Raw genomic sequence first — 26,362 nt, 5'->3', positions numbered from 1 at the left:
AGAGAGAGAGAGAGAGAGAGAGAGAGAGAGAGAGAGAGAGAGAGAGAACTTTTGCTTGTTTGGGGAAAGCCTTTAGCTTTCCATGATGTTATAACCCTTTTGAAATTCTGCTGAACCATTTGCCAAGGTGGACTTATTTATATTTCTCAATGCTTTAGCACCTTGCAGGGGCCAGGCTCTCGTTAATTCAGACATCAACAATATATATGCAAGGACTGAAAATGAATGAACTTCTCTAGGACCTGTTTCCTAGTCCCACATGGGAAAGACAGAAACTTGCCAACATATTAGTAAGCCTGTCAAAACTACCTATTAAACGGCAATCAGGTGTCAGGCACTGGGGATAAAAAGAGAGAAATGTGAGTCCCTGCCCTCAAAAAGCTTACAGTCTAGCAGTGTGTCGATGGACATGATACACCAGGTCTCCTCAGTAAAGATGGGAAACCTTGCAGATAGTGTAGATAAGTCCCTTTACCCAGGAATGTATTCAGAATCCTTGGGCCACTGTTTTAGAGCCCAGAGAAAGTAGCAGGATCAAAGGTTTAGAGATCAAGGATGCCTTAGGGTAGAGGTGTCAAATGCAGGGCCCTTGGGCTGTATGGGGTGTACAACCCTCCTAATTGCAGCAAGAATCAGATTAAAATGTAATTGGGGAAAATTTAACAAAATCAATAAAAATATATAACATAGAAAACATGACATTTTAAAACTAAGGCTAGCCATGATCCTAACATTCATATTGGTGACCCCCTTCTCTGTTAGAGTTTGCTTTAGAGGCAAACTGCCCAGAAGACATCTAATCCAACTGCCTCATTTTTACAGATGAGGAAACTGAGGCCCAGGGGAAGTGACTCTCCCAAGGTCACACAGAAGTGGAATTTGAACTCATTTCCTCTGCCTCATGGGACCGGGCTCTTTCTCCTGTGATACAAGATGAGAAGACACAGCAAACACCATTCAGAGTTGGGATCAGAGTTGAGAATTTGATTACCCCTGCCCACCTCAACATCCTCTTCCCCCACCTACCTTGGCACCTAAACTCATACTTCAATAGTCTGAGGACCCATCATTTTCTTGGCCACGTACTTCATCTCTGCCCACACGTCTGAGGCCACTGTGTCTTGGGAGAGTAAGAGTCTATAGCCATACTATGGTGCTCATTACCACTCAGCCCAACTGGTGAGGAACTTCTCCAAAGCCAGTGTGCCTCGTCCTTCTCAAGGCTGACCATGAGGCTTGGCCGGCCCTTTGAGAGCTAGGCTCCATTGGCACAGATTTTGGGGGGACACAGAAGTATCTCCTCCACACCATGAGTATGGGCAGGGTTTAGTATAGACCCGACACAAACATTTCCTGACTGTTCAGACTTTCTTGTACATATTCTCAAGGAGACGAGGCCCCAGATCCCCAACTGGACCTTCTTCTTCCTCCACTTTCACAGTTGTCTCAGAGCATCCCATGTCAATAAGAGGTGTCAGACAGGGAAACAGCTGAAATCCACCTGGGCTGGTGGCCCACTTCCGACTCCAGCTTAAACGCTGAGGTGTCCTTCTTCTTGGTCAACTAAGCTGAGGATTTTTTCCTCCTTTTGTTCCGGTCCAGTACAAATATTTGCCTATTGGGAAATACACAACTCCTTCTCCTCTTGTACCAGCCATCTGCTGAGAAAGGACCAACGCCCACCTGCAGGGAGACGGATCTAGGGGAGTATCCTGTTTCTTCAGGCACCTCATTCAAGACAGCTGATGTTAAGTGCCCGGATTTGTTTGAGCTGCTGGGCACTAAGATTAAGACCGATAAACTCCCCAAAGGGAAGTGGAATTTGTTGGTGGCCATGAAGATTATTCTAAAATTCTTTCAGGGGAAACCTTTCACGTAGATGGGGGATGGGGCTAAAACACCTTCAGCTTGGTGTGTTATTGAGGAGTCAATGAATCAGAGCAGGAAAGTACCCTTAAAACCATCTCAGGCATTCCTTTGTTTTACAAATAAGGAAACTGAGGTCCACAGAGATCACCTGATGCACAAAGTTACCTGCATAGGAATTGAATCTATGTCCCAAGATCATAGATTTAGAGCAGGAAGATGCCTTAGAGGTCACTTTGTTCAGCTCCTTTACTTTGCAGATGAGGAAACTCAGACCCAGAGGTGAAAATGCTCACTCAAGGTCACACAGATTTTAAAAAAAATCATCTGACTCCAAACACGTTGGTCTTTTCATGAGACCACACTAATTTCTCCCCTATGATCTCGAGAAATTTCTAAGAGGGATAGAAAACATTTGTCCTTGACTGTGTCCAGTAGTGGTAGGAATGAAAGCAAGCTAAGAGAGCTAGGTTAGGGCTGCTCCCCAGGGGAGAGGTCCTGGGCAGAGAGGAGGGAGTGGAGGGAGGGAGATGCTGGTTTTGTCTGTTGAGACGCTATCTCCTATCTAACACAGGCACAGAATTCACAATCCTCTCTGGTGTGCCCGAGCTCTCTTGGCTTAGCATGGAGTTCTTGGAATAGAGAAAGTTAATCTGTGTGGGAAGGGCAAGCCCATTGTTTCCACCTGAACCCTTCAGGTTTCCTTTTAAAGCAACAGTCCACAGGTCCCAGGTCTGCCCTTGGATTGTAGATCCATCCTTTTGAAGTTAACTGCCTGCCTTAAAGCAGGTAGGTGGTGCAGTGGATAGAACACTTGGCCCTGAGTCAGGAAGATCCAAGTTCAAAATGGCTTCAGACTCTTACTCACTTCATGACCCTGGGCAAGTCAATTAACCCTATTTGCCTTGGTTCCTCATCTGTAAAGTCAATTGGAGAAGGAAACGGTAAACCTCTCCAGTATCTTTGCCAAGGAAACCCCAGAGCGGGTCACGAAGAGTCAGAGACTGAACAAGCCTGCCTCGAACACTGCCCTTGCTCGTCTCTGAAAAAGACTCTCATTGGAAACACGATTAATCTCAGGTCCTCTATTTCTTGGATTTGGGTGGTTTTAAAACAATGATGCTCAGTTCTTAGGCTAACACACTGATTTCATTTGAGCTGCAGACTGCTGATAATTCTTCCAAGGCCTGACCCAAATTGAACTGTCTCTAAAAGGCTGCTCAGGAGGATGATTGTATTACATACTTGGAAAGAAAATCCAGAAATGCAGACCCATTGAAGTGTGCTGCTCACTTGGGGCACTTTATTTTAGCTGTTGTTTCGCCAGATGATAATTAGGGCTCCAAACAATCTCGGCAGGCCAGAATGCTGGTGGAACTTGAGAAGAAAACAGGTAGCTAATAGGGGTAAGGTACTGTCTTATGGATGTGCATGGCTGGACAGCAGCTTGTCTTGAAGATTGGCAGGCTTTATCTTCTTGTGAGGCTGGTTTTTAAAAACCCAAATATAAGCTTACGCTTATCTTTATAAATTTGTTTCATTAGGTTCAGGCCAATGGTTTAGGTTTTCAATGTCTTTTTGGATGCTAACTGTTTCTCCAACATGTTGGTTTCCCCTCCATCCCAGCCTTGTGTCACCTACAGATTGCTCAATATCTTCTTCTCAGTTCCCCCATCCAAGCTCCTGGTCAAATAGGGAAGCAGCCAGAGGGGCCTTGGCTGCTCGTAGTAAGAGGTCCTGGGAAGAATGGTCAGGAAGGATTGTTTGGGACAGAGAAATTAGAGGGAATTGGAATGTAATCCATTGGGGGATCAATGGCCACTGAGGTCCCTAGTAGTTCTAAATTTACAATCCTATGGTTAACAGAGCAGGACTATGACAGGATATGTCCCTAGGGCATTATCCTCCCAGAGATCCTCCTCCACAATGGCTTTGATCTTTATGCTAATTATTTCAAGTTATGTATCTAAGAATATAGTTCACACATAGCCATTAATGATGTTTGGAGATTGGGAACTTAGATTTTTAAAAACATTTATTGCATATACATATACCATTATGAATGCTCTGTGATTATACACGTCACCTGAATAGTAAAACTCTGCACTGAGCTAACCTGCTGCCTATCAGAGCTGACCAGAGCCAGTCCATCACCTTACAGACGGTTACATCTCAAAGACAGGATTTGAACCCAAGTACTCCTGACTTCAAAACTGGTTCTTGGTGTCCTACATCTTACTGCTTCTCCCTATGCTGTTTAAACTACAAATTTCAATTAAATTCAGTGAGTGCTTATTAAGTAACTGCTAAAGGAAAAGAATATATGATTCTAATGTCTTGGGAGCTGGGATGACTTGCTTCATGTGATAGGATAGAAGTGAACTTCACTTGCAGCTGCCTAACTGGCATCACCTACCCTTCATTGGGAATTTATACTGAGACAATTCTAATCTTGCAAGTGCTGTCCAAGGTTCCAAGTAGGGGCTGGATGGTGGTTGGCATTTTATGGTTCAATGTCACCTTTGGCCCTGCCATCATAAGCTTCATCACCACCCGATTTTCAGTCTCCTGTTCTGCTGTTCTGTCAAATTAAATGTACTACGTTGTATATTGAAGCCTCCAGGACCTGACACTAACCTGCTCTAGGGGTCACTCTCACACTTAGAAAGTCTCAAACAACTTTCAAAATATTGGAAGGCAGAGAAGAGGCCCTCACATAAACATCCCTATGTGCCTGCATTGTAGCAACCCCCATTAGCCTCTAACCAAATAGTTAATGAATATGTTTTAAAGTCGACAGGATTTCTGTGCACTTGCCCCCTTAGGGCTTGGTGTGTCTTCTCCACCACCATTTATAATTCCTTCTGGATGAGTCGTAAGGCTTTCTTCATATTTTCTATTACTGAAAGGAGAGCAAAGAAAGATTGGACTTCTAACAAATTGAAATATGCATATTCAGTCTCACCTTCCATGTGTACCATTCCAATGTCTAATATAGACTTGTTGACATCAATAATTTATAAACATAGTCATCTAAGGTAGGAAAAAAATAACATGAAGGTATGTTATGTGAGCTCAAGGATTGTGAAACATCATCAAAGGAAACAGGACAATTTGAATGTTGTTGTCACCAGAGCAGGGTCTCCATAGAGTGGATCCTCCATCTATCAAGGTGGGTATTAGTCCCATTTTTTGCAGTTCCTTAAAGCATTGTTCTAGTAGCGGTCAATAGGACCGTAACTAGGGTCTGATGACTAGGGCTTTGTCCAAGGGGTTTCCTAACACCTCCCTGAGAATAACCCCCATCCCATTGCCTGTCTCTTCTCCATCCACTGCCTCATCCCAGTGGCTGAAGGATCTCATTGTTCACCAGACAAGCCATCGGGTTTGGGGCCAGACTCTTTGGGTGATGGGCTACCCTATCTTCCAGCTCCAGTGTATTTGATCAGAGCGGGACATCTTCTTCACTCCCACTCCTTTGCTCTAAATGCCAGATGTTGGTAGGCAACATTCTTTTTTGTAGGCGTGATATTATGTTAGATATTTGTCTTACAAGATTCATCAAACAGTGATCATTGCTAAATATTTGAATCAATTTGCCCAGCAAGATTATATGGCATCTCCTAATCTGTGCAACTTTTAAAATGATCAAGGAATCCCTCTTTCCCCCAAATCTCAAGAGAGTCTGGAGCAGATACTTACACACTGGCAAATCTTGGGGTTCATATGTGTAGAGTCTATTAGAGTATCTCCCGGTGATGTCAGCTCTGACTGTTAAAGAGGGATCTGCTCCAAAGGAATACATATACATACTCAGTACATGTGGTCTGGAGGAATGAGGTGATTTTCTAACAGAACAGAAGCTTCTTGAAAAGATTGCTTCATTTTGTTTTTTGTATACCTAACATAGAACAGTGCCCAGCATATAGTGGGCACTTAATAAATGCTGTTGGACTGAATAATCTCTTAATTTCAAAAACATCATTTCACAGGATGAGAAAGTGCTGGGGGATGGGTGTGTGCCATTATCATTAGAGATGTCGAACACACCTCCAGACAGCAGGCTGCAGGTGGTCCACAATACTTCAGAGTGCAGCCAGAATCAGATTAAAATGTAATTGGGAAATATTTATTAAAATAAATAAAATACAACAAAACATAGATAATTGTTAATATGTAATTTTCTAAATCAATACACTGCCCTCAGGGATCCTTATATCCAGCTTAGTGACCCCCATTTCTATTGAGTTTGACTCTACTGATCTTCACTATTGGAAGGAATAACATAGAATTAGAGCTCGTAGACTTGTAAAGGATCTCAGACACCATCTGGTTGATTCCCATCATCTTCCAGATGAGTGAACTGAGACCCAAACTGTATTTACATTTAATTATGGAAATGTAAGTCAGTGACAAGTGAGCTATTTTTGAGATGGGTAAAGTTAATATCTTTCCACTGGAGATGGAAAGATTCTTGAATTGGCTTTTTCTTTTTCTTTTTTTTTAAGAAGTACAGCACCAAATATTTTAGAAATGCTTGCTTTTAAGCAAGAATGCATATGAAGTTTACACATATGCACATGTGCATACTTACCCACAAACATGATTCGAGGCACATACTGCCCGTCAGGTGATAGGTTCTTGTCAGTGGTTTCATGCTGGTGGGAAGAGAAGAAATCCAGAAAGATTAACTAGGAGCTCACTTAGCAACTTTTGTCTTTCTTTGTATAGCTCATTGTTTTTTTTTTTTTTTAAAGCATAAATGATTCAGGCTTTAAAGTAAACTGGAGTTCTTGACTGAAAATAAAATACACTAAATTAAGTTCAATTTTCCCATCTTACATATGCAAACCAACAACTAGTCTAGGATAATTTATAGTCTGAGAGATTTGTCTGAGAAATAGAAAAAAAGTTGAGTGACTTGCCCAGGGTCACACAGTCTGGATGTGTCAGAGATAGGACCTGAACTTGTTGGCTCTGATGCCAACCCTCTATTCCCCATGCCCCACTGGCTGCATGATTTTGTACATCATTAAAAAAACAAACACGAACACAAAAGCAAAACTCACCATTGGAAATTAACCCAGCACGTAGATTTCACCTACCATGAGGTTGAGCATGACAAAGCTAGTTTGAGCCATTTCCTGGATTTCATCGCTCTTGGCAAAGACTTTCTTTAAGGCTGAAAGGGCAAAAGAACTAGATTTTTTAAAAATATCAGTCTTGTGCAGCCCTGTTCCCCAAAACACCTATTTGATAAGCATAGTTGTTTGATTCTATATCTTGAGAGGAAAGATAGCTCCTCACTACTCTATCTCCTCTTCCCTTCTTTTACCTCCACCTCCCCACCATGCTCCTTAATTTTAGTACCAGTTATAAAAAAGGATGATCTCTTATTTACAAAGCCTGTACCTTCATAATTGCATGCCACAGTAGACCAACATTTTATTATTTCAAGTGAATTATTTTTAGATTTCAATTATTATTTCTTTCTTTTCTCTCTCTTTTTTTTAAATCCCCTATGCTCTTGCTATGAATGAGGTCATCCACTATCAATACGGGTCCTGGGGGCTGGTGATAATTGCCATATGACTCCAGATGTTCCTTCAGCCATCCCTAGTTTTGAGAACACTAAATTCTTTAGCATTCTACTGGGGGCCTTGCTTCTTGCCGTGTGAGGTCCCTAATGTTACCTTGGCAGTACTGACAATCCTCCAGATGATGAATGACCATCAAGGGCTTGTTACTAAACAAAGAAAACACGAGGAACTTCCAGTTAAGGCAAGTACTTTTCTTTGATGCAGGAGAATGTGCAATAACTGTTAGTTTTTTAGAGTCAAACTTAGTAGTAAGGCTTGGTTAACTAATATAGCAACAGAATGTAATCCCCCTGAGGGTAGGGATGTTTAGTTTTTATCTTTGAGTCCCCAGTGTCTAGCAGAGCACTCAGTATATAATAGATGCTCAGTAAATATTTATTTGATTTAATTGAACTGAAAAAAATAAATCAGTAACCCATCTGATTTGCTGAACAAAATCAACACATTCTAAATTAACTGGGAGAAATCTGTTACATTCCCTTCAGAGATAGCCAGGATAATTATGCAAGACACTTATTCTCCAAAGACTACCCCAATTTTGTGTATAATTTTAGGAGTGAGACAGATTTTAGTCTTTTCCAATAACATAGCTAAGCTGATTTTAAAAACAATCAACCAACCATCCAATCATCAAGCATTTATTAAGCACCTACTAGGTGCCAGGTACTGTGCTAAGTGCTGGGGTTACAAATACAGGAGTGAAACAATTCTCACTCTCAAGGAACTCATTCCATCAAAGAAGATGACAGGTACACAAATAAATATATACATAGGTACATAAATGAGTACATAGATATGGACACAAATAAATGTGCAGCATGAAGGCAAGGCAACTAAATGTGAGGTAGTTGGGGAGAGAGGGCACTAGCAATTGTGTGGAATCAAAAAAAGATCAATGGAGAAAATGGTAACTGAGCTGGATTTGGAAGGAAGTGAGGGATTTTATACTCAGAGGTGAAGAGGGAGTGTATTCCAGGCTTGGGGGACTGCTAGTGCGATGGTGCAGAGATGGAAGGTGGAGTTGCCTGTGTGAGAAATAGAATGAAGGCCAGTTTATCTGGATTGTAGAGTGGAGAAGAATGACAAGGGATTGTTGGTGTCTGCCCTTTCAGTTGGAGATTCTGTTAAGTTTCCATTTGCAGTTGGATGAGTGATACCTGCTTGGTGACCCCTTTATCTTTCCATTCATTCTGCAGAAATGGAGAAAATGTCCAATTGCTTGAACACTGTATAAACTAGACAGTCTCTAAGACAGTGTTCCACTTTTGTGACCTGCAGGTACTTAAATTCTTAGTGGAAACATGAGTGGCAGAATGGAAACAATGCAATAAACTGATGAAGGTCAGGTAGCTGGTGCTCTTGACAGATTCAATTTCATCTGCTTGGCCCTATACGACCCTCCAAGGACCAACAGATGGGAGCTGCAGGGAAGCAGATATCAATTCATTACAAGGGAAAACTTCCCAGAATCACAGAATTTCCGAGTGGGAAGGGATGGCAGAAATCTCTAACCTGAGTGTAGGTCACCAGTGATCTCCTCTCTGGCAATCCCAACGAGAGGGCCAGCCTCCAAGCTTTTTTCCCTCACTCTCACTGAGAAGCCACTGCCCCTACAAGGCAGCACATTCCACTTCTGAACAACCATTTCTAGGGAATGTTCATGTCCATCAAGCCACAACTGGACTCTTCCACCACTAACCCCTGTTCCTCCTCTGTCCTCTGGGGTCCAGCCCACCAATCCCTCTTTCTCTTGGCAGATTTTAGAGTACAGTTATCTCTTATACATCACAGGGGGTTAGAGGCATGGCACCCCTCGATCTGGAAAATCCACATAAAATTTTTTGGCCTTCCCTTTGTAGCATAGAAATCTGAATTATTATCATGTTAAAAGATAAAATATGTCATTATGCAATACTATACATGTATTTCTGAGTTTCTAAACTTTTTTTGTTGTCTGCTAGCCTTTGTGTATCATTTGCGGCTTCTGCAAAACATCTCCCAAATTCCCATTTAATTTCTTATGCCTATTGTGATATGTCAAAACCACGAGGGGGAAAGTCATGATGTGGAAGGTATAACTGTGCTTTATGACAGCTATCCCACCCCTTTCCCATCCTCACAACAAGCCTTGTCTTCTCCAGACTAAACATCCCAAGTACCTTTGGCTCATTCTTATTTTGCATGAGCTAGAGGCCCTTCATTATCCTAGTCACCGTCCCCTAATCTTTTCCCATTTTATCGATCTCCTTTTTAAAATGTGGTTTCCAGAACTGAGCACAGTACACTATATGATGTTGGACCAGGGCAAAGTGCAATGGCCCCACTGCTTCCTTATTCCTAAAAGCTAGTGCCTCTCTGAAAGCAAATTATTACTTTTATTGGTTGCCATGTCATACCATTGGCTTATATTGAGTTTGGAGGCCACGATCCTTTTTTTTTTTCAATATGAAATGCTTCTTAACCACGGCTCCCTGGATTGTACTTGGGAAGTTGATTTCTTGGACCCAACTGTCAGATTTTACATTTTTATCCCTTATTATTGTTACTGTCTAGAACTGAGGTGGCCTGCCTTGAGAGTTCCCTTTGATATATGTGGTGGGTTTCTGGGAGAGACTTTTGGGGGATTCCGTGGTCAGGGATTACTATTTCAATAAAGAATTGAACTGGATGACCTCTGAGTATGGATTTGAGGGTAAATATTTAACAATTGCACATGGCACATTTTTATGTTTAATCTGCTTTCTTAACATTTTCTGCATCACCTTCTTAAGTCTAGACAATCACAAGAACAATGATTAATCCTTGATTGGACAATTTACAAGGTGTAAATATTCACGTTGAGAATTTAACTATGGAAGCTGGTTAGAACCTGCTTCCAGCCCACCCTAACTTCTGTGGTTCCTTCCCAGATCAGGAAGGAATCAACATACTTATTTGGTGCCCCGGTTTTCATTCTGTCATTTAACACCAATTATCAAAATAAATATAAATGTCTTAGACTTATCTTGCACACTATATATTGATGAGCATTATATTCCCCATGAAAATAGTAAAAATGCCTTCTGGTACTGATCAGATATGTGTGGAGAACAAAGTAACCCAAGTGGGGACAGGCTCTGCTTTAAGAAGCTGTTTCTGGAAGGTGGAGGGAGAAAAAGTGTTTGAACTGGAAGGCTCTTACAATGACAGAATCCAGAATTCCCATTTTATAGATGAAGAAACAGAAGCCTGAGGCAGTGGGGTGACTTCTTCAGAATCACAGTTAGGAAAAGCTGGGGCTTCAGTTCTGGCTCTCAGCCCTGAACTACTCATGTGTGTCTGTGTGTATGTGTATGCATATATATGTGCATATGCACACACATATGTGCTATCCCCTCTGGGCGCACTCCCACTCTAAGGACTGGGCACCTCTCTTTCTCTCTCTTTTTTCTCCCCCCCTCTCTATTTCTCCCTCTCCCCTCTATCTTTCTCTTTCTTCCCCCTCTTTCTTTCTATTTCTCTCCCTCTGTTTGTCTGTCTCTTTCTCTCCCCCATCTCTCTTTCTCTCCCCCTCTCTATTTCTCTCTCCCCCTCTCTCTTTCTCTTTGTCTCTCTCTCTTTCTCTATCACCTCTTTTTCTCTATTTCTCTCCCCCTTGTCTGTCTGTCTTTCTTTCTCTCCCCTCTCTTTCTTTCTTCCCCCTCTGTTTCTCTCTCCCCCCTCTCTCTTTCTATTTCTCTTCCCCTGTCTGTCTCTGTGTGCCTGCCTGTCTGTGTCTCTCACAGACACAGACACACACAGACACAGACACACACACAGACACACACACACACACACACACACACAGACACACACACTTTTAGACTAGACCTGAGATTTAGTTGTCATAGGAATTCTCACCAGGAATCCACCCTGCTTTGCAACTAATGGTCCTAGAGAATTTCTCAGGGTGTGGAGAGGCCACTTGGCTCCCCGCCTCATGTAGCAAGAGGTAAGACTTGCTCAGTCCCTTCTCTGAAGCAGCTTTGTAGCCTCTGTTTCACACTGTCTCGAATATAAATATATACAAGATAATTTTGTTGTTGTGGTTGAGAGGCTGGGAGTGGGGTAGAACTAGCAGTTGGAAGGGTCAGGAGGGCTCAGGTTGCCTTAGAGTTAGTGGCCTGGGATATTTCCAAACCAGTTTAGAATGGGTTCTTTACCTCTTCTTGGCTTGGAAGAGCCCTTCTTCATAAGTCTGCACCCAAGTGATGTCATCACCCCATCCTGAAGCAGAAATAGAAAATACATTGAACAAGTAATTACTATGGACTAATAATGTTAGTAAGAGTAAGTCATACTTATACAACATTTTATGGCCACAAAACCATACACACACACACACACACACACACACACACACACACACACACACACACTGATTTCCTTTGATCCTCCAGGCACTGGGGTATGGTGACCTTAGTCTATGAGGCAGAAGATTTGGGTTGATTTTGCTTTTATGTGGCCCTAAGCAAAATGCATTTCTGCTCTGGGCTTCAGTTTGCTCATCTCTTAAGAGGATTGATAAGTCTAGCACTGCTTAGCCATAGGTTTGTTTTCAGCCTTGAGAGGAGAGAGAAATGTGAATAACTAACAAACCAGCGAAGTAGGTGACAAAAGTATTATTGTATCATGCTGTGAGACCTTGGGAAAGTCACTCACCTCCCTCCCTCCTGGGCTGCATCATCTGTAAAATGAGGAGGTTAACCTATATGGTCTCTGAGATTCCTTTCAGGTCTCTCAGTGTTATCACCTGAGCATTTTCAAGGTGTGAGTGAGTTGACCACACAGCTGGTGGAAGGGGCAGACCTTGGACTCCAGTCTAGGTCTTCCCAGGGCTCTTTGCACCATCCATCTTGACTTCTGTGCTGTAAGTGTGTGATAAGTGGTTGGGAAAGTCAAACTACTGGATTCCTAGGTGGCTCTGTGGTCTCACCAATGTGACCCTCCACTAGGTCCAGTGGAAACCTGTCCATATCTTCTCTCTTCTCTTCTTCTCATGTGATCAGTAACAGTCTTCTCTCTCTCTCTCTCTCTCTGTATATACATATATATATGTATATATGTATATATATATATATATATATTCTTCCCTTCACTTTTGTCTCTCTCTGACCTATCTCTCCATCTCTGTCTTTCTGTCTCTGTCTCTCCACCTCTTTCTGTCTCTCTCACTGTCTCCTCTCTCCCATCCTCTGTCTCTGTCTGTCTCTGTTTCTCTCCCTACTTCTGTCTGTCTCTGTTTCTCTCTCTATCTATGTCTCTCTCTCTCCATCTCTGTCTTTCTGTCTCTGTCTGTCTCTTTGCCTACTTCTGTCTGTCTGTATCTGTCTCTCTATCTCTGTCTTTCTGTCTCTCTCTTTGTCTCCTTTCTCCCTCCCTCTGTCTCTGTCTGTCTCTATCTCTCTGTGTCCCTTTCCCTTTCACCACTTTTCTGTATCTGTCTCTTTTGGTCCTAAGTGTCCTTGATGATTGCCATGCTATTTCTTATATAAAGTCATCATGGGTAATACTCTTCCAGTATTTTTCTTTATTTTGTCTAGACCTGGGGTTTCAATAACATCAGATCCTCTCAGATGACAAAACTCCCTCTACCATGCAGATTGACACTGACTCTGCAACATATGTAGTCTTAGTTGGCTGGGGCAGTGAGAAATCAGATGACTCTTCCAGGGTCATACATCCGGTATGTATGTGAATTTGAGTCCTGGTCTTCCTGACTCAGAAGCCTCTCTTCATCCACCAGGGTATACAGCCTCATCTGTTTCTACTCTGTTACTAATCAGAGCTCGTGTTGGGCTGATCAGCCTCAGTTGGACATGCTGTACCTTGGTTCCAACATGGCGATGTCATTTTGGTTCTCTTTGAGAACGACAGACATCAACCAACCAATTACTGACTGACACGTGTGTTTAGGTCTCAGTCAAAGGTGGGGAGGGCTTGTTGCTTCGATGAGACACACAGCTTGATGATTCTCTCCGTTTGCAGCACTTATGGTGCTTCACACACAACAGGCACTGGCTAGTTTGGCGTCAATTATGTTTGGTTGAGATTCAGGTGGCATTTACGCCCTGCAGGGAAAGCTTTCTCTTTTATACCCAATTTGTACCCCTGCAATCTGAGTCAGCCTGAAGCTTCCAAGGTCCAGATGGTCACTGTTGGCTGAAGCTTCATAGAAATCCACAGGACCATGGGGTCATAGACAAGGAGCAAGACGGGAACTTGGAGACCACCAGTTCAACTCACTCATTTTCTAGATGAAAAAACTGAAGCCCAGAAAGCCAAGTGGCTTGTCTGTGGTCATACAGCTGATAAGCACTTGAGGCAGAATGTGAATCCAGGTCATCCTGACACCATAGTGCCACTAGGGCAGCCCTGGTCCAGACTTCCCATTTCTCTGGTACTTCAGGACCTGGGCTCCAGTTTCCTCATCAACTTTTTTTCTAGTGTCTCTGCCCATGATCACAATTCAGGCACCATCTCCAGGCCCACCTGTGCCTTCATTTTTGTAACTTCTCTGATCCTCTGTCAGTTCTTTCTTTGCTCAAGGAGGACCAACCATTGGCACAACTGAAGCACAGAAGAAGTGTCACTTTGATTCCTGTCCTCCCTTCCACGGGTTATTCTCTTGCCCACTTTCAACATCCTCTCCACTCCCTTCCCCGTTACGTGTCCTCATGCAGCCCCCGACTGCCCAAGTCTCTTCCAAAGCCTGCATCCCCCAGGCTCCAGCATCATCTCTTGCATCCCATTCCAATACTTCCAAGTCCTGCTCTTGACTGCCTAGCAGTCAAGGTGGCAATGAGTACAGGAATGACTACCAGAGCAACAGTTCTCCGAGGTCATATATCTTTACCCATCACAGATACCTGACTGCTTAAAGAGATCCTTGGCAAGTGACATCCCAGGTGGACATGGCTTATGCCTGAGATGTTTGGCTATTTAGAATATTTTGTCTAATTAGGATGTGGATGAAAAATGAGACAATTAAAAAAACCTTCCCTTCCTCCTCCCCCAATTGGCTGAAGAGTTTAGAGAAACAGATGTCATACACACAACCTCTGGAGAGGGTCTGAGGAGCTCTCTTGTCCTTCAGGACAGCCATGGTGAGGTTGGCAGAGACAGCCACGAGCAGGAGAAAGAAGGACACAGCTGACTGTGGCATCATTTCTTCCAGAGGAACGCCAGGACCAAGAGGCTGAGTCTGCCCCGCCACAGGAAGGATGATGCAAGGGCTGAAGGTCACCCCTTTAAAAGAGACCACTTTGTCACTTCGGCATTCAATCAACTAGTCAATCAATGTCAACAAGTATTTATTAAGCACCTACTATATTCCAGGCACTGTGCTAAACGGCAGATACAAAGAAAATGCACCAACACTATCTCTCTCTATCTCTCAGCAACAGCCCCTAAGAGCTCTCGGTCTGATTTGGGAAACATGTCTACTTAGTTATATACCCCAAAAATCATCCCGAGCAGATACAAGGTAATGGGAGGGATGTGTGTGTTACAAGGGAGCTGGGAGGACCAGGAATAACCTCATGTAGAAAGTGTTGATCTGAGTTTTGGAGAAATTCCGGGCATGAGATACAGCCAGTGCAAAGGCATGGAGATGAGAATGGAATGTGGTGCATGACCCATAGCAAGAAGGTCCATTTGAACTGTTTTAGGCACTGAGGATTCAAAGGCAAACACAAAGAGGCTGGCTCTGCCTTCAGGGGATTACTTCCTTCGAATGAAGGGAGATGACTTATACACATATACAGAGCTAGAAAATATAGACAAAATAAAGGCTTTCAGAAATAGGACTTTGTCAGGAAGCTCCTCGTGACAGACAAATTAGGAACTGAGTTGAGGAGAAGGAGCAAACACTATGGAGTATTTTAAAAAGTAGAAGAAATTCAGGGTGGTGGTGGTAGTTGTGGTGGTGATGGTGGTGGTGGTGGTGAAGAGAAATCTTCCCTCATTGCATTCACTTATAGCTTTGACAGACACCCACTCATTTTCTATTTTCTATTTCTCCTGCTGGTCACTTCAGGGCAATCTTTTCAAGTATGAGGAAACCTTTATATTGACCAGAATTTTTAAAGACCCCCCTTGAGACAGATAGCATCACAGGGATCTCAGTGTTGGTAGGAACCTGAGTGTCCTCTACTCAAAGCCACACCTAAAATTACCCTCTCTCCAACAAGGCATCATCCTCCTTGGGCTTACAGACCTGCCTCTATAGCCCCCTCCTTCCCATCTCTTCCCCCCACCTTGTGAAGTTGAACCTATGATCTTCTGAGCCAGCTCATTTCACTTTGGGAGAGCTCAAAGTATTATCACTTAAACAAACAAACAAACAAACAAACAAACTACCTTAAGCCTAGATTTGTCTCTTTGTGACTTTCCCTCCTTACTGTTGTTTCTGCCTTCTGGGACAGAACAGAAGAACTCTCATCTCACCTCCAAATAATTGAAGACAGTTAGTTTCCATGCCTCTCCCCACCCCAGACCAAGCATTTTCTTCTTCAGGCTAAACAGATCCTGTTTCTTCAACTAATCCTAACAAGGTGTGTTCTCAATGCTCTTTAGTAGCCCTGTTGACCTCCAAGTAACCATGCCCTTCCTAATCTTTGGTGACTAAAATGATCACAGCATCACAGATGTGGTGTGCTAAGGGCAGAAGAGAGTGCTGACACTATTATCACCTATTTGTGTTTGGACCCTCTGCCTTTCCTCTCAAATCCCAAGAAGAAAATGACTTTTGTTTCTGCCTTATTTATTGATACTGAGCTTGAAGTCCACGTACACCCCCAAATCTCTCTCAGACAAATTCTTCTCCAGCCATGACTCGCTTGTCCTGTAATTGTGTGGCTATTTAAAAAAATGAGGGTGACTCTACATTTATTTTGATTACACTGCATCTTGTTTGATCTAGTCCACCATTTTTCACCTTTAAAAAAATTCATTTCTATTTTCTGAGTTCTCATGTGATTCTGCTGCCCACCCACAGATAATGTGAAGCAAGGAAAGTTGTTAGTCGAGTCTGATGGCCAATCATTATGCGCTTAGCTTCCTGGATTAGAGAGGACCCACCACCTCCAACTCCACTTAGATTCTTACCTTGTATCTTCTTCTTTGCATGACTTGTTTATGCAGCATTCAAGAGAAGCAAAGGTAGCTAGTCCCCTGTGGATGGGGAGGATGCTTATATTTCATTTACAAGCTATTTCCCTTAAACAATTTGACAAAGCCCCTCTTCCATTCAAACACCAAATATTAAATACAGTATAGTTTGACCCCTGAATAAAAAGCCTGGAAACTTTTGCTTACCTTAACCGATCAGGGCTCCTGGTAGATTTTTTTTTTTCTCCTAAAAGTGCCCACTCCAGGATGGGTGAGGATTTATAGACACAAAAGAAACACCTGACTCACAATCCCACCTACCCGGTGAGAAGGCCAGATTCACCTGCAAAGTTCCAGAATGTGACTTGTCTGGGAATCTTTGTGCCCTTCTCCTGGTTTCTCATGCCTCCCTATGGAGAGCTTGCCTTTCTCCCTCTTAACTCAGATCAGGTGTCATCTCATTAGAAAGCCAGCTCTCTGCTTTTGGTCTCCTCCCCCCCCCAACCCTGGAGCTCAAACAGCCTCTTTGGCTGGAGTTCAATGAAAAAAGAAACCATCAGTTGAATGATGGGCCTCTCTGAATGCCATTGTTCCTGGGAATGGGTAAGCTCAGTAGGCTTTGGAGACTGGCTCGAAAGTGAATTAATCTGAGTAACTCTGCTCCAAGGGATGCGATGAATAACTGCAGGCAGCAATTTCTTTGACAGATTAAAAAAATATTACTTTAGGAATCAAAAAAGTTTCCTAATTCTTCAACTGTATATAATAGACATGGGGCAATATCTGTGGACTGTTCGGAGCTCATTTCTCACCTTCCTTAGAGGAGAGTGAATTACTGGGTTATAATTATTTTTTTCTCTCTGATTCTCACAGAGACACATGTAGTCCAGGGGAGAGAGTGCTGGCCTTGGTGCCATCCCTGTACCCTCGCCAGTCCTGGACGCTGGAGAGAGTTACACAAGCAGAAAGTATTTTCAGAGGATGAAGAAGACAGAAACTAAGACCCAGGGATTCTACTGGGAAATTAGAGATGTTGCGATGTTGGCATATTGGAGAGTGAAAAAGGAAAGAGAGAGAGTGGGGAAAAGGAGAGGAAGAAAGAGGGAGGGAGAGGAAGAAAGGGGGAGGGAGAGGAGAAGGGAGAAAGTGAAAAAGAGTTGAAGAGAGGGAGGGAATGAGAAAGAGGGAAGAAGAGAGGATGGAGGAAGTGAGGGAGAAGGGGAGAGAAGAAGTGGAGATGGAGAGAGGGAGGAGAGAGTGGGCAGACAAGGACATGGAGGGGGAAGGAAGAGGAGTGGGGGAGACAGGGAAAGAGGGGAGAGAAGAAGTGAAAGGGGAAGAAGAAAAGGAGGTAGAAGATGGGAGAAAGAACTGATGGTACCAGTAAAATCATAGGTTCAGACCAAAACAAAATAAAATAAAATGTATAAATTTTTATAACTCGAGTCCCTCTCTCTAAACTTCTCTCAGGGTGTTTTTGGCAATTTATTCTAGTCACAATTTTTCTTTTATGACCATAGAATAAACATGGTGACTTCTGGTAGAATTTCTGGTTTTACTTTTTTCATGTTGTTTGACTTGATTTCATAAAGGTTTTTGGAAAATTCTTTATATATTTCATACCTGCTAGTGGGAATTGCATTGCTATATTCCATAATATTAATCTACCACAATGTATTTACCCATTCTCCTATTGTTGAACATTAGATTACTTTCAGTTTTTTTTTGGGGGGGGAAGGTGATGGTATTTTTCAGTGATAAATATTGCTACTCTAAAAAATCTTTATACAAATTGCTTCCATTTTGGCTCTGCTTTTGGTAACTCTCAGTCTATGATAACGGAATAAAACCATTATATACAAATTGTGATTATTTTTATACTTCCCACTATATATTCCACCCAATTGTTCTCCAAAAAAGATTGCACAAGTTCCTATTTGACCAGCAGTGAATGAGTGGATTTGTGTGAGTCTTGCATGGCGGAGCTGCATAATGATTAGTGTACGGTGCCACCCGGCACACAGTAGGGGCTCAATAATGCTTATTCTATTGGAGTCCCTGAAATACTCAAACCTTGAATTTTCCTGCTTTTAGTTATTGTGGGCAATTTAATGGGTATAATTTGTATCTCTGATTGTTACTGAGGCGGAAAATGTTTTTAAGTATTTGTTGTTGCTGTTCAGTCATTTTCAATTGTGTCTGACTCTCCGTGACCCCATTTGGGTTTTCATGGTAAAGATACTGGAGGGGTTTGCCATTTCCTTCTCCAGCTCATTTTACAAATGAAGAAACTGAGGCACACACGGTGAAGTGACTTGCCCAGGGTCACTCAGCTAGTAAGTGTCAAGAGGCTGAATTTGAACTCAGGAAGACGGGTCTTCTTGGAGCTCTATCTACTCTGCCTCCATTTGCATTTTCTCTTCTGAACACTGTCCATACCAACCTCTTTTATTTTATTGCATCTGATACACATAAAGGTGAAGGTGAGGCTGGCCAATTCCCCAGGGGCTTAATCAGTCAGCCTGGCTTTGGGGGAGCAGACAGTCCTTGGAAGCTGAGTTCTTGGAATTAGGAGTATCCTCTCACAACCCAAAATCAGGTATCACTACTTTCAAAGAGAAAGGGAGAAACAGGAAGCCAGGGGACTGAACCAGGAACAGAAGCTGGGGAAAATAAACAATGTAGGAAAAGAGGAGGGTGGGCAGCCACTGGAAGTCAAGAGCCAAAGCAGCTTTTTGCCTTTTCTCTGATGGCCTTAGAAAATATTTACTCCTTCCATGTATGTGTGGATATTAATTTGTATTTGCTCTGGACTGTATTTCTTTGCTCTTCTTTCTCATCTTTGTCCCCTCATTCAATTCAACAAACTCTTGTGAAATACCTCGTACATAGCAGACCCTGGGAACCAGTGACAAAAATGAGACAGTGCCTGTCCTCAGGGAGCTTCCATTCTAGTAATGGGACACAACACGCCCTCAAGGAAGCAAATACATCCTATGTGTGAGGTGTTACAAAACTGTTAAAGAGTGAGAGCCTGTGGAGAACTGGGGAGATCATGGAAGGCCTCCTGGTGGAGGTGGCCCCTGAGCTGTGTTTGAGCAGCATTAAAAGCCTAGAAACTTCATCAAGTTAACTGAATCTCACGTGCTAGGTTATAACTCCACCTGATTTCACTTTCTTGGACACCAAGAAGAGTTCAGCCCTTCCTCAGACTAAGTAATTTTTCAGACTGGACAGGGACACTTCATGAAAAACAGTATAAATGTAAAAAAGGCCTGAACGCAGGAATCTCAAGGTTTGGTTCTCCCACGCGGTCTTACGGGTTTGTTGTTTTTTCCTGATCCTATCTAACTGGATCCAACCACTTCCAAAACTATCTCCACCCAATGGGAGGGAATGGAATTCACTGGGAAAGAACTTCCTTTGATTGTTCACCAGCTTGGTTGGAAGTGAGGCCTCCCAGAGGGAGTGACCTTCAGACCTCAACTCATTGGACCATCTCAGAGTCTTAGAGCTGACTCAGCATGGAGTCCGCACTCTTCACTGGACGCAGGAAGGTGCTGACACCCAGAGAAGGGAATTTGCGGAGTCCCGAGGATGGGGAATGGCAGTGGCAGGATTTGAACTCAGATCCTCTGTCTCTGAAACCAGTGCTCTGTCCGAAGGCGCCATTGTTTCTGTGTCTTATGTTACCATATAACCCCAAACTTTACCTCTCCCCTTACTCCGTTTCCCTGCCCTGCTCCCAATCCCACTACTGTGTGTTTAGAGAATTGCTGATTAAAGATCTTGGATTCTTGTGGGAGATAGGAAGCCAGTGAGGGTCAACAAGGGATGGTGGAGGTCAACAATGCCAGCAGCAGCCCCACAGCTTCTTTGGCTACAGTCCGCATGGCAGCCAGCTATGTTGAAGAGGCGTGATGAAGATGATCAATCCACAATAAAATCTGTAGAATTTGGCACCATTTGGCACAGTTACCTCCTGTCTTCTATTTGTGCCCAGGTCTTCTCAGCTTCCTGAGGCAGGTCCAACCCTTATGGGTATTCTGCCACGTCCCCAGAGCCCACAGAGACGATCTGCCAACATTGTCTTGTTAACTGACGTTGGAGAACGAACTCTCCCATCATCTTATCTGGGGCTGGTCTTCCTGGCAATAACATAGATCTGGTGTCATTCCTAGAGTCATTCTCTGAGCCACCTGTGTTCTGAGCTCAGTGATTCAGAGTGCAACTGATGCATATTTGCAGATGCCAGCTAATAGCAAATACATTCCTGAATGTCGCAGTCCAGTCCATACTTAGCAGCTGCCAATCCCTAGAAAAGGCATGGAGGTGATTCTTTCCATAGCCCAAGCTGCTCACTGCCCCTGTGACTCTGACTCTAAGAGGTCAGGCCCATGGCATGCGGTTGGGTGGCTATGTGAGCCCACATTCTCAGCAAAAATTCTTCCACGTGTTTGTAGATAGGACTAGAAGGGACCTTCAAGATGACATGGGCTGCAGTGGAAAATGGGATGATGAGATTTGGAGTCAGAGGACATGGGTTTGAATCTCAGTTCTTTTGCTCCCCAGGTGACCTTGGATAAGTGTGGGCCTTGCTTTGCTGTCCTGACAGGTGAAGAGACAGGCATCCTTGGAAGTTTCTTCTGGCTGGCTCGAAGCCTCTGCTTTCGGATCTAGCCCAATTCCCTCACAGTATAGCTGGGGCAGCTGGGAACCTGAGCAGGGAAATGACTAGTCCAAGTTCACCTAGGTGATTACCTGTAAGAATCATTACTAGACCCCAGGTTTGTCCTCTGACTCCTAAAGTTCTGCTGTAGAGAAATGCCCTTTGACATATGCAGGAAACATGGCAAAGGGAAAAGAATGCTGGGCTGGGAGTCAAATGGCACAGTCAGAGAGTCAATCAACCAACATTTGTTAAGTTCCTACCATGTGCAGGCATTGTGCTAAGCACTGGAGATACAAATAGAGGCAAAAGATAGTCCCCGCCCTCAAGGAGCTTACAATCTACTGGGAGAGACAACATGTAAACAAATATATACAAAGCAAACTATGTACAAGAAAAAGAGGAAATAATCAACAGAAGGAAGGCAGTGGGATTGACTGTTTGGGGAAGGCTTCTTGTAGAAGGTGGGGTTATAGCTGGGACTTAAAGCAAGCCAGGCAAGCCAGGAGGCGGGACATTCCAGACATGGGGGACAGCCAGAGAAATGCCCAGATTGGAGAGAGGGAATGTCTTGTTTATGGGACAGCCAGGAAGCCAGTGTCACTGGATTGAAGAGTCAGTTTCTTGGGATGGGTCAAGCCTAGAGATCTTCTGTTTTGTCCATGGAGCACATCCTGGCTCCCTTACTACTTATCTGACCCCAGAAAGTACATTTAACCCCTATGGGCTTCAGTTCTTTCATCTTTACGATAAGAGTAGTCTTCCAGATCTTCCAGGTCTAAACATGATTCTATAAATGGGGAGCAGCAAGGGTGATGAATTCATTCAATTCCAGGAAGACTGCTGCTGAAACACTGTTCCTAAGAGGACAATGACTTTTAGGAACATTAGAGGAATTTGCTTTTATCCACCATTTTGTTCTCTTTCATCCTCCCACTTTCTCCTCTCACTTAGTTGACTCACACAGGTCACCTTGGCTTCCATGGATACAAATTGCTTCTCAGGCTGCTACCACTTTCTTTGCATGGAGAAGTTCATCCCCCTGCAAGTCTCATTGGCTGCATTTCCCTGATCCTTTTTGGTGAGAATTTGTCTACAACTTTACCAAACATTCTCAACGCATGCGGTCTACAGTGATTGTGCTGTTCATTTAGTTTCTCTGTAGGTAAGAGCAAATCTGTCCTTATGTGGAAGGAAATGGGAACCATCACCCCCAAGAACCCTCTTTGTGGATCTTTATTGTCCATTGGACATTTTAAATGAAGCCAGGTCTTGCTGGAATGAGCTCTTTCCTGGGTCACTGAGTCACAGAGGAGCTTCTCCGGGCCCTGATTCCCACTCCTCACAAAGGCCATGCTAGCTTGAGCCCCAGGCCCTGGCCAAGACTCCCTTTGCAGGGGTGCTGCCAATTCCAATCAGCTTTGCATTTGAACTTTCTTCTCGAAGGGATGTTATCTCTGAGGGCTGTTGACTAATTGTTACAAAATGGAGCCACTGGAGAGAAGTACAGTGCCATTTCCGGTTCTATCTCATCGCACCCTTTCATTCTTTGGCTGACGGTTTGATTATTTACCTTAAAAATAAAAAGTCCCAGGTCAACTGCTCCCTTCCTTTCTTCCATCGTTCAGAAAAATATCTGCAATGATAAAGGCTGAATGTGCAAACATTATACTTCCTTTTCTACGTCTTTGCTGCCTAATGGGTTGCTGCTTCTCATACTCATAATCTAGAATGTTTGCTTTACACCTGAGCTTCCTAGATTGGGTTTCCTTCTGCATGCAATTCAAGGGGTTGGCTTCAGTTTGTAGCTCAAAGGGATTTTAAGCAAGGAAAGTTCTCTTTCCACCCAGCTTTTTTTTTTTTTTTTTTTTTTTAAGGCCGGGATCCATTAGCAGGCATTAACTTAATAGAGGCCAGGCTCTGTGCTAAATTCTGGGGCTACTAAGGTAAAAGTGAAAGAGTTTCTGCCCTCAGGGAGTTTACAATCTAAAAAGTGACATGTGATCTACTGTGATAATATTTTTAAAGCATTTAGCACAGTGCTTGACACATAGTAGGTGCTCCCCTTTCCTCCTACTATCAACCCTAAAATTCTTACATTCTGGAATGCAAAAGTCAATGCCTTCAGCTTCCCTTGTATTCTCAGGTAGGACTAGGTTACTAAAATCAAGGTTTCAGTACTTCAAGGACCTCTGATTTCAATAGCAGAAGTATTCCTCTCGTTGATAGAGATCTCATCCAAGGTGCATCCATCTCAAGGGCTTACTAAAATACTTAAAACTCCAGTGGATCTGTGATCTCATTGTTTTAGAAGATTCTACGGATACTCTAGATGGTAGCCTGTCTATTCCTGTCCATCCTGTGTGACTCATCCCTGCCTTTCCTGGAGTTCACTGCAGGGTATTCACTCAATAAGCTGGAGACCCTCCTCTCTCTCCTGAAATCTTGAAGGTACCAGGGGACATCTGGCTGTCCCCTTGCCCTCACCCTCACCATGTGAACAGGTCAGGCTTTCTTCTTCTCATATAATTTATTGATGATATACATATATATATATTATTACTGTTCTTAGGAGTTCCTCTTTGATTCTATGTTGTGTACTGTTCACACCCACCATGTGCCTCTCCGTTGTCCTCTAGAGGATGTTTATTTTCAATTCTTTTTAGACTGTTGTATCCCAAGCTTTACTGCTCTATAGCAATTCTAGTAGAGTTGCCAGCAAAGCTTGAAACCATTAAAGGAATTTTTCAATTTCTCGAGGGCAATCCAGCCGATCCTCCCATCATGTCTGAACAATCAGAATTTCAAGTCTCCTGAAGACCAATGAAGGAATGGATGATGGATGCAAACATGTGGCAACAAGTTACCAATGACTTATGCTCAATACAAAGGGTAAATGATAGCCAAGAGATGTATTAACAGACGGGGGCTGGTATTGCAGTGAGTGACAGCCTGAGAGGATGATCCTCCAGGCTGGTGGCAGGAGTAGGGACATGTGTGGAAGAATGCTTCGCTAACATGTCCTCTTTTTACATGCTTTTTTCTTACCCCTACAGGGATAAGAAGGTAGCCTAATAGCAGGTGGTGTTTGTTTACAAGATGAAGACGTGACTGAGAAACCTGGGGGTGGGGGGGAATGCGCATCCCTTGGGGGCCCCTTAGATTTTCAGTGTATGGTGGAAGAGCTTATTACCTATGACTGATGAAGCTGAAAAAATAGCCGGTTTTCAAATAAACACCTTGCACAAATATCCAGAAGCCATTTTGGTAACTTCCTTATGATTTTCATCGGAATAAAGGGAAAACAATGCCCCACTATTTGAGGACTGTGATGATAGTGCCATCTGCTGTCAAAATAGCAACTCCATTTGGATGATTTAAGAAGAGGGAGCCTGTCTAGAATCTGACACTTCCAGCTTATTTGATCATGAAATCATGAAATTTCGGAGCTGGAAGGAGCCACAGAGATCACCTAGTGCAATTCTGACCCCATTTAATTTTATAGATGAGAAACGTGTTCAGAAAGGGGAAGTCTCACATGCCTGACGTCATGGAGCTAGCAAGTAGCAGAGTCTGAGAATCAGTCAGTTAATATTCATTTATTAAGGACCTACTATGTGCCAGGCACTATTTATTCTAAGCACTGAGGACACAAGTAAAGAAAAAAGAAACAGTCCCCGAACTCAAGGACTTCACAGTCTAATGAATGGAGGAGACAAAATTCACACAACTACATACAAACAAGGTTACAGACAAAGTATATTGAGTAAGTCACTAAGACTGAAGAGGGCTGGCAAAGGCTTTTGACAGAGGATGGGAGCTTAGCGAGGGAAGCCAAGAGCCAGTGATGAGGGATGGTGTTCCAGGAATGGGGACAGCCAGTGAAAACATTCCAAGGAATGCTGTGCCATGGATGGCAAAGAGGCCAGTGTCACCAGTGATTCTAGTGACCCAGATTCTAGGAGTCCGCGAAATGGTAGCTTGAGCTGCGGCTCAGACCAGATCGCCTGACTTCCAGCCCAGTTTATGCCATTTTGGGCAGTAGGACCCGAGATGGTGTGCTCTCAGTCCCTGCGAAGGGCAGGCTTCAATGATATGCTCGTGTCCTTCCATCCATCTGCTGCTGGGCTGCTTGGCCAAGTCTTCTCTAGCCTTTGAGCTCCACCTTAACTGGCCTCCTCTCTATGGAGTCTTCATCCTCAGCCAGGTACAGCCTCTCTGTCTCCCAGATTCTCAAGGTCCTCTCTGCTCTCTCTTTGTGATTCACCTCATGCTGTGCCTGGTAGAGTTATGTACATGAACATCTTATGATGGTTTAACATCACAACAACCCTGCGAGGGAGGTTATTATTATCCTCATTTTCAGGTGAGGAAACTGAGACTTCGAGACCATAGATGAATCACTCAGGGTCACATAGCTAAGTAAATAGCTGAGATCAGATTGGAACTCAAGTCTTCCTGACTCCAGAACCAGTGAACTCACAGAATCCACCGTGCTACCTAGCTGTATGTAACTTAGCTAGAGCTGGTGTGGAAAGACCACTTGCCTCAGAGACAAGAGACCAGGGCTCTAGTGTGGCCGCGCTGCAAATTCGTTGTGTGACCTTGGAGAAGTACCCTAACCTCTTTGGGTCTCATTTTCTCATCTGTAAAATAGAGATAATAATAGGACCTTCCTTACAGGGTTGCTGGGGGGTTCAAATAAGATAATATAGTAAGTACTTTGTAAAACTTGAAGTACGACATAAATGTGAGTTGTTATTATCTTTAACAAAATTATTTTTAAATTCAAGATTTCATAGTATCCTTCTACTCCACTTTGAGACAGACCCCTACTGTTTACTGGAACCAGGACAGTTCAGGGTGGGAAAAAAGCAAGATGATTAGGGAGGGGACATGATAATGTTTTCAAGGACTGGGTGTGGAGGGGGGTCAGACTCATTCTGCTTAGCCCCTGAAGAACCGGGAGCAATTATGTGGGGGGTGGGGAAGGAGTAAAGAGGTGACTATAGACTCATGTTAGGAAAAACTTCCTGACAACTGGACTTATCCAAAGGTGGCCTGCACTACCTCTGCAGGGAGCAGCTTCTCTTTTTAT

At 43.4% G+C, this 26,362-nt stretch overlaps 1 protein-coding gene across 1 annotated transcript; it reads right to left on the bottom strand.

Moving 5' to 3' along the window:
* Positions 1-4,718: 4,718 nt before the first annotated feature.
* Positions 4,719-14,661, bottom strand: AGR3 (anterior gradient 3, protein disulphide isomerase family member). The gene is made up of 7 exons (XM_027872030.1): positions 14,544-14,661; positions 11,648-11,711; positions 7,560-7,612; positions 6,972-7,048; positions 6,461-6,524; positions 5,569-5,652; positions 4,719-4,768 (listed from the first exon to the last, which is right to left on the bottom strand). The coding sequence occupies exons 1-7, from the start codon at positions 14,650-14,652 to the stop codon at positions 4,719-4,721; spliced, it is 501 nt and encodes a 166-aa protein (XP_027727831.1). The 5' UTR covers positions 14,653-14,661.
* Between the last annotated feature and the right edge of the window lie 11,701 nt (positions 14,662-26,362).

This window comes from Vombatus ursinus, unplaced genomic scaffold (assembly GCF_900497805.2).
Source record: "Vombatus ursinus unplaced genomic scaffold, bare-nosed wombat genome assembly UNPS02014799.1, whole genome shotgun sequence".
NCBI classification, from domain to species: domain Eukaryota; kingdom Metazoa; phylum Chordata; class Mammalia; order Diprotodontia; family Vombatidae; genus Vombatus; species Vombatus ursinus.
The sequence above is the reverse complement of the archived record's forward strand: the minus strand, read 5'-3'. Positions and strand labels throughout refer to the sequence as shown.

Coding starts and splice junctions, on each gene's coding strand:
- AGR3 (XM_027872030.1), bottom strand. CDS start 14,652: ATGATGCCACAGTCAGCTGTGTCCTTCTTTCTCCTGCTCGTGGCTGTC. Junction 11,712..14,543: donor TCCTCAGACCCTCTCCAGAG/GTTGTGTGTATG, acceptor TTTCTGCTTCAG/GATGGGGTGATGACATCACT. Junction 4,769..5,568: donor ACCCCAAGATTTGCCAGTGT/GTAAGTATCTGC, acceptor CTCTCCTTTCAG/TAATAGAAAATATGAAGAAA.